This window comes from Sinocyclocheilus anshuiensis, unplaced genomic scaffold (genome assembly GCF_001515605.1).
Source record: "Sinocyclocheilus anshuiensis isolate Anshui unplaced genomic scaffold, SAMN03320099.WGS_v1.1 scaffold190, whole genome shotgun sequence".
Lineage (NCBI taxonomy): Eukaryota > Metazoa > Chordata > Actinopteri > Cypriniformes > Cyprinidae > Sinocyclocheilus > Sinocyclocheilus anshuiensis.
In genome coordinates this window covers 1,206,727-1,215,383 of record NW_015547663.1, presented here as the reverse complement: position 1 = coordinate 1,215,383, position 8,657 = coordinate 1,206,727, and the positions used below count along the sequence as shown (strand labels likewise).

Sequence of the window (8,657 nt, the reverse complement as noted above, 5' to 3'; positions counted from 1 at the left end):
ATGGGCGGGGCTTAGAGGCCTGGATGTTGTCTCTTATTAATATATAATTATATGCATATATAACATCAGGAGAAATGCTCTTTCACAGGAACCTATAGCCAGTGTTGGAAATGTTACTTTGGAAATGTAATGTGTTACAGATTACAATCTAAAATGTAATAAGTAGTGTAACTATTTCAATTACTTTATTAAAGTAATGTGGCATAACTTATTACATTTAATTACTTTTTGATTACTTCTCTAAATGTCTAATGTTTTCAACTGTTAATCATTTTCAAACGTGTAAACCAGGCAGGGTTAACCTTACAGTAGTACTCAACAACACTGATCATTTTTACTGTCATTTTCGAAATCCTTCATCGCTTGAATTAGGATGATAATAATTTGATTTTAAAGCACAACCACCACAAAATCAGACTTAATTTGAGATCATTCTGATGTTAAATACATATTTAAAACAGATTTAAATCAAAAGAAATAGTGTAGTAGCTATGATACTGTTTTTGAAATCAGGGGCAAGTTCAAGCTCAAACCGGTGTGCACCGTTCATATAGATCATAACACAGTCTTGGAGGTAAGAAGTGGATCATCCTTCACCTGAAATGTTTGTCTTTTCATCCTGAAATGGGAGGCAAATGTTGGATCACAATAATTAGGAACCACAGTTTCCACAAATCCCTTCACTCGATTGGGATGTTCTCTTTTATTCTGGAGGGCAGGGGCAATGACTGTAACATCGAGCGTATATTGCAGTATTAAACACGTATTTATACCGATTTCATCAGGCTCCGAAAATTCTTCAAAAAGAGCACAAAGAATGGCCTTCTCAGCTGCCATAGTTGCAACTCTTGCGTCATCAGAACAGGGTGTTCAATGCACCACCGTTTCTGTTTCAAAAACGTTTTGCACCGTTTTTGTCGGGGCTGAATGCAGCCCTGATCTTTGCAGTTATGACAGAAAACACTGGCATATAACAATGGCTCGGAAAAAAACAATTAATCATAAAAAATAAATTACATATGTACTACACTACAGTTATCAAATAAGCATATGTTATATTCTGTGTCATAAACTGCTGAAACAGAGCAGTCAATGCAATTTATGAAAGAAATCAATTAAATCTGTATGTGGGTGGGTGTGTGTAAAAATAAAATAAAATAAATGTAACCCCCTTTGTAATCTTTAACATTTTCATAAGTAACTGTAATTTAATTACATTTTTTTTCTCAGTAACTGTAACTAATTACAATTACATTTACTTTGTAATTAAATTACGTAATTTAGTTAGGCCTACATGTAACCAGATTCTATAGTCTTTGATGTAACTAGTTACTTCCCAACACTTCCTATTGCTATAATGAACCATATTTCACTAAATATAACGGTTGTAACTTAAGTTTCCTTTTATGTATATATGAAACATTCCTATTATCATTATCACTTCCACCCACTTTTTCTGTAATTTTCTGTCAACAGAAAGACGGCTGCGACAGTAGCATATGCACGTGTTACCTGTTACTTTTCCTTGCGCTGTTAAGGATAGACCAATCACAGTCGTTTGCGGGTAGAATATAAGGATTTTTAAAAATCGTTTTACAGAGATTGGTTTGACGGATTTGAATGTATATGTCATATATCAATCATTGTGATTAATACATTTAAAAGGTTATAGGTTAAGTATAGAAAGGTCTTCAGTAAAAAAAAACTAAACAAAAAACAAAAGCATTCTGAGATCTGAATGTAGCTCAGTGGAGTATTAAGCTATCTGAGCCGCCAGGCGCCCCCTGCTGGAAGTATACATTATTTCTCAATTTAAAAAGAATCATTCCAAGCTAGTGAGATTTGTGGCTCAATGATCAGTGCTGTTTTACTGTCCTCAGAAGCGCTGTTGACCACCCCTGAAGTCAGGCTTAAATCCAGACTTGAGGTTTTGCGCAGTACAAACACGTCCTGCCTCGCCAAACGTGGCCTTCCCCGAATTTTTGGAAGTGATTCACTGCAGTGCAGTAAGGGAACCTCAACTGGTGTTTATTTAGTGGCCCTTGTGTCCGCTCTGTTTCAATTGAAATTGAAATGTATCATTATTATTTATATTATTAGCAATTGTATAAAATAAATTTCACAGACAACTTACAGCAGCAGTTAGTTCAGGAGCAACCTGTGTATTGCTTCAAGAGAGCAACTGTGCTATTTGATTTTCTATAGTTTTATAGTTATATCGTTTCTATAAATTATTTGTTATTTATCATTTGATAGTTTATACCAGTTATCACTTAATCAATTAAACCATTTTATTTATTTATTAAGGCTATTTATTTATAACTTATGTTCTGTGCTCTTAATCTTATGATTGTGGGGTTTCATGGAATTTTGTTTTGTGTGTATGTGTGTGTGTGTGTGTGTGTGTGTGTGTGTGTATGTGTGTGTGTGTGTGTGTGTGTGTTCACAATATCACAATTTCATTGTGATGTCATTTGGAAGCAGCAACACTTGTATTTGTGCTGATTAGACAAAGTCTTAACACTGAAACATACACAACTAAAATTATTCAATAAACCCTGCTCATTTGTAGATGCCACAGATCCGCAAATATGATCATTTTCACATGAGGGACCCCCATTCTAAAATGTAAAAGGCCTAAACACTCAATTTACTGTGAAAAAATACATTTTTAACTATGTCTAAAATATTAAGTTCCTATTACATCATTATAGTACTGGTTTATTATATATTTACTAATTTATTTACTTATTTATTTTAATCTGGGTTAATTTTAACAGGTTAAGGTTAAGTTTTATTTTTGATTTTATTATTTATTTATTTGTTACTGTTTTATAGGCTACACAGTTTTCCTATAAACTTGTCCATGGACCTCACTACTTGTTTAGGAAACCACCGTTTGTTACTCTGGGCTGCTGACTTAAATTTGGGAAATTTGAATTAAATGAGATAAATGCACTACATACCAATTGTGTATGGCGGCGTCAAATAAATGATCTTGTTTATTAGGCTACATTTTGTACAAACTCGTGCTAAATTTGCAGGTCTTTGTTCCCAGTCAAGAGAAGATTGTGAGATCTGATAACCTGTAGTGTCACTGAAATACCAGAAGTCGCAGTATGTGCGCTCCTTGCAAAAAATATAATAAAAGCCAAACTCCACCAAATCGCGGACATCCGGTTACCGCCATTTTAGAGAGTGATCCGCTCTAGGCGTGTTTCTTTGGACTCTCACGAATGGTTAGTTATTTTTCCTGAAAATCTCGCTAGTAGCTCTTTTATTTTTCGCATAACGTACTGCAGTAGGGTTAGTGATTCAAGATGAGTTACGGCAGACCTCCGCCCGACGTCGAGGGCATGACATCTTTAAAAGTCGACAATCTGACGTACCGCACGTCTCCTGAAACGCTTCGGCGGGTTTTCGAAAAGTACGGCCGGGTCGGGGACGTCTACATCCCGAGAGACCGGTACACAAAAGAGAGCCGCGGGTTCGCCTTCGTGCGTTTTCATGATAAGCGGGACGCGGAAGATGCAATGGACGCCATGGACGGCGCGCTGCTGGACGGGCGCGAACTGCGCGTGCAGATGGCGCGATACGGGCGCCCGCCAGATTCGCATTACAGCCGCCGCGGAGGCCCGCCGAGGAGGTACGGGGGACATGGACGGAGAAGCCGTAGGTAAGGCCCACAAACACAGTCTCTTGTTTTAATATTTTCGTTTTAAACCGCTGTAAGTTACCGTTCATGTTCAAAGATTACATCTGCGGCCCTTAAATTTGAGGCCTCAGGCCTCAACACCGTGTGTTATGACGTTAATCCTTGTTTTGCTCATAAATGTGATTTGTTTTATCATCGTAAGCAGCAAAATTCATTGAGTTACATGAAATCGTTGAGTTAAATGAAATAAATTTAAATCGTTTCCTTTTTTAGAGTATTGGTATCGTTCCGTCGTTTTTGTGGCGCAGTACCAAACAATTGCTCAACTTTGTGATCTGTGATCAGTTGGTTCTTTTGAGTCGGTTCTTTTGAATCTTGAATCCTTTGAATTCTTTTGGTTGTAAGTTAGTAGTTTGAAAACAAAACCCATTCCGAGCGGTTTTGTTACAGCACATTTGTTCTTTAATATAACCGACATTTTTAATAAGTTGAGACTACGTTGAGGACTTGACATTTAATTGGCTTTAAACGCCTTGAATCTAATTAGGAAAAAAAAACGATTCTTGTGGTTTGAATGCGGTAACGTGTGGTAATTAACGTTATACTTGAATTACTGGTTTTGGTTAAGACAATAAACCTTGGTAATTTTTGTAAGTGATGTACATGCAAATAGGCATGTTCTTGTGTATTCACAAATTAAATGTGTACAAGTTACTCTCCTTTTAATTCCAATGTTTTAATGGTGTTTTGTAATACTGTAACACCAGCTGCTGTTTGTTTCACTGTGCAAACAATCCTCATACTAATTTGTTCATTTGATTTATTTATTTTTTTTTTAGCCGTAGTCCTCGGCGCAGGAGGCACAGCAGGTCCAGGAGCAGGAGCCGTTCCCGTAGCAGGTCCCGCAACAGCCGATCCAGGTCCTACTCCTGTTCCCGATCTAGGTCCCGTTCCCGCTCCAAAACCCGCACACCACGCAGAAGCAAGTCCAAATCGGCTTCCAGGTCCCGTTCGAGGTCTAAGTCCAAGTCTCGCTCCAGGAGCCATACTCCTAGATCCAACAAAGGATCCAAATCACGATCCAGATCGAGAAGCAGACCCAAGTCTCCAGAGGATACTGGAGCCACTGCTGAATCCTGAAATGTAGGTGAGCCTAATGCTTTGTATTTAACTATTTGTAATTTTCTTGCAACTGGAGGAATTTGTCATCCAAGAATTGTAAGAACAAATGCATTTTTTTTTTTAGTTAATATCCCCAGTAGTCCTGAACTTTTGATTTAAGCAGACCAACTAATCACCCCAATATAACTCGTGCTTGAAGTGGGGTAAATTGAAGGCATGCATAGCTCACTGATCTCTTAAAATGGCTGCTTAAATTTTTTTTTTCAAAACTTAAAAGTTTCGCCCCTCTACTTTTCTCTTTCTCCAAGTCCTTCAAGACATCTGCAGGTGTGGTAGATGCATTATCTTAAAGGAGGTTTCAGGTTTTACCCAAATTTAGTTTGGAGCTATTATTCTTAGCATTTGTCTGGTATCTCCGTTCCTGCATGACTTAAGGGTTTATTTTTAATTCACATCCTAAACCTCACAATGGATATTTGATTTGGAGCTGTCATGGTTATGATACCGTAAGTATATTTGTTTTGAAACGTGTACCAGCCAAAATCCATTGATTTCATCTAAATGTGGAATTTTTTCCTCCAAGCTGCTGATTCCTGTTTGCAAAAGAGGAGTTTGGGGCAGTTTGAGAGCAGTTAGTGTGTGATCCGACCATTGGCTGCCTGCTGCTGATTGGCGGTTGCTATGGAGCAGGTCGGTCTCATTGAGTGTTGAGGTGGTGTTGAGGTACGTCTGCAGGACAATGGACTGAGACCTTTTCATCATCCTTGTCACAAACTCATGTCTATCGTGGCATAGGCGAAAGCGGGATGGATGTGGGGTGTGTTCTCAGAGCTAGTCTAAGCTGTCAGGCTGCTGGGTATCTGATTTTAATCAGGCCTGTAATTTAGTACTTCAAGTAATTTGTTAGTTTAATAATTGGCTAGCTTGGTTGGCTGCCAATAAATTATACCTCAGCTTGCCGACACTTAAAGTGGCTATGAGAAATTAATTTCACCCTCAGGTTTGTTGGCTCTCTATCCATGAGGTTTCTTGCAGAACAAACATCAGGTACATGAGGTTTCTTGCAGAAAAAAAATGAGGTCCATAGAATAATTTTAAATATGGCTAGTTTCTCGTTATGTGTGGAAAGAGTGCCTGTTTGTTCTGTATAACTGAGGACCAGCTATCGAGCGTTGCGTAATATGCAATGCCTCGTTTTATGACGACTACTGTAGAACCACCTCCGTTTTGCTCTTTGGAACTAACTTAATTCTTCTTTTCTTCTAGATGTCAGCTGGTTGAATCTTCGAGGATCGCATCGAACAGATGTCCGTCTGAGGATACCCAAATTATCCATATATCAGACCGAAAGATTATTGTAATTTGGTCAATCTTTTAAATGATGATGTTGTTGTTTTTTTTTTATTTTTTTCCTTTTCTGTTGCCCACAATTGTTTTTGTATCATACATTTGAATTCCATGTGATATTAAATGATCTTTATGCCTAAATTGGGCTCCTAAGTGAAATCACTTTTCTTCATTTTTGGTAGTTTGCCATTTGCCTTTTTTTTTTTTTTCTCCCAGACTAAAGTAAGTTCATTTTAATCAGTTTTTTTGTTCGTAATAACTTCTGAATGGACAATTTTAGATGTTGTGAATATTTCTTTGACCTTAAAGGACTGGGTAGAGACTGTAATTTGGCCACTAAAAAAATCTTGCTGTGTAAAACCGTGACGTCATAAAGATTGCTAACCGAGCAGGTGTTATGGTTTAAATGGAAAATTTCACAACAACATGATTCTAATATTCTCTCTTGTGTATTTTCTATGCACTAGGCGCAGTTGCGTAGCAGTTGAGTTTTGCTGGTTAGCTGTTAAGGTGGCGTGTTGCGGTGCAGAGTGCTTGGCTGTTTCCAGTATTCTCCTGATTGCTCCTGTGTAACGCCTTGATTTGAATCTTTAAATTTTGGCTGCAGCATTTATTCTTTTTGCAGAAAGATCCTGTGCAAGTCCTTTTGTGAATACCTATAAGGCAGATATCTGAGCTTATTTCACATCTCCGGAAGTTCTATAATTTGTGACATGCTCACTTAGTCGTAATGTCCATGTGAATGATGATAATAAAGGTTTTCTTTCTCTGAGTATGGCTGATTTGATGTATACCAATTTTTTTTATTAGTTTGTCAATGTCTCTTATGTTTGGTGTAAAGAAGCAAATTAAATCTTCCTTAACTGGAAATAAAAGTATTGGTACATGTGATCTCCTTCATGGATTCACACTCAGTGGCTCTTGGTGAAATTTAAAATATGAAGTTTTATTCCAGATTACATTTGTCATTTTAGACCTCCAAACATTTTTACTTGGATGTGTACAAACATAGACAACTTACTGACTTTGAAAATGTTACTATAGTCTTAAAACACAAGTCAAAAAGTAATGAGCTTTTAAATAAGAATTTGTTTTATGTATTTTAATAGAACTTAATTTGACACTGGAACACACCTGACAAGAGTCAGTCTTTCCCTGCATATATCCAGCACACATCATGGAATCATCCGGTCTGTTCCCATAGACATTACGAGACATATAACGCTTCTGAGAGATTAAGAAAACTTTAGCATCCAGCAGCTGAGGAGAGACAACATACTCTGGAAGGAAAAAGTAATAGATGACAGATATTCTCAAAGGCAGGTGTTGAAATGGTGAGTGTTTACAGTGAAAATAGCCTGATGGTGCGCAGTGTTTCATCAGGGAATGAATCGGTGGGGAGACGTGCTGCCTTAACGGACATGGTCTCATTGACACACCATCCATTTATTGCCTTTAGTTTCAACAGGGCTGGCATAGATGAGAAACAAAAGCACTGAGGTGGACATAACTGGTTTTCAAAAATGTCAATAGGCTACTACTATAGCCTGTTCACAATGCACTTCACCCGAGGTTGTCATCTTTTTTTAAACCCCAGAGTAAAACTGTTTAATTTGGATTTGTTTTTTTTAAGTCATTTAATGACATAAGTGCATGAAATGAAAACGAATCACTGACCTATATAATTACACAGGGCTTCAGGAGTCTGTATAGTTCTCATGAACAATGATTTTCTCCACCTCAAGAAACTTTTGCTGGATCATCTTTCTCCAGGTTCACACCACCCATCTCCAACCTTACCTCCTCGTTCTCATCACTGCCATGATCATGCAAAGCAAACCATGCAAACATAGGTCATCAAACTGATATTTGTTGCATATGAATTTTCAAAGGCAAAACTACTGTAAAACGCAATTCTCAAGTACAAAATCATCAGTACTATTCAAGGAATATAATTTAATAGAAAAAGTAACTTAAAGACACCATAAAATCAAAGTGAGAGTTTTGTGATTAAACGTTACATAGACCTAATGCAACACCACCACCTTGAGAAGCCCAACTTGCATGCAGCTTAATGTATAATGCATACATGCATAATGTAGCTTTAAAGTACCTTTTGGTTTGGCATAAAATAAATGAAAAAACAAAAAATTAAACATTCAATAAAATAAAAATAAATAGCAACAAAGTGTATTTATTACCAACTTGGCAGAACCTCCCACTGTAATTTTCAGGACATTTGCATGTAAATCTGGCTCTGGTTCGGCCTTTAACACACTTTCCTCCATTCAGGCATGGACTCGGTTCACAAGCAGAGGCTAATATTGCAAACACAAGTATAAAAGCAAGTAAAAAGACGAACTGAATTACATTTTTAGGAGGACAGAAAATAAATAGCAATTCACTGCAATTTGACATCATAAAAACTCAATGAACTCATTCATAGAAATCATTAAACTATTTACTACTGAATGAAACACTTTGAAACTAGTTCGTTTTATTTCAGAAATTGGAGACAGAGATACTTACCTTT

General features: G+C 37.2%; 1 protein-coding gene across 6 annotated transcripts; it reads left to right on the top strand.

Moving 5' to 3' along the window:
- Positions 1-3,159: 3,159 nt before the first annotated feature.
- Positions 3,160-6,994, top strand: LOC107702465 (serine/arginine-rich splicing factor 2-like). Of its 6 annotated transcripts, none has more exons than XR_001635762.1 (4): positions 3,160-3,676; positions 4,495-4,802; positions 5,361-5,467; positions 6,044-6,994. XR_001635762.1 is itself a non-coding variant. In XM_016504797.1 (3 exons), the coding sequence occupies exons 1-2, from the start codon at positions 3,321-3,323 to the stop codon at positions 4,793-4,795; spliced, it is 657 nt and encodes a 218-aa protein (XP_016360283.1). In that variant the 5' UTR covers positions 3,160-3,320; the 3' UTR covers positions 4,796-4,802; positions 6,044-6,994. The 6 variants fall into 6 exon arrangements, 4 of the variants coding, with proteins under 4 accessions (XP_016360283.1, XP_016360285.1, XP_016360284.1 ...); XR_001635761.1 differs by having other exon boundaries at positions 5,361-5,500; XM_016504797.1 differs by lacking the exon at positions 5,361-5,467.
- Positions 6,995-8,657: the final 1,663 nt, after the last annotated feature.

Bases quoted from the DNA above. Each gene is read 5' to 3' on its own strand.
- LOC107702465 (XM_016504797.1), top strand. From the start codon at position 3,321: ATGAGTTACGGCAGACCTCCGCCCGACGTCGAGGGCATGACATCTTTA. The intron at 3,677-4,494 runs GTAAGGCCCACA...TTTTTTTTTTAG, and splicing joins CATGGACGGAGAAGCCGTAG to CCGTAGTCCTCGGCGCAGGA.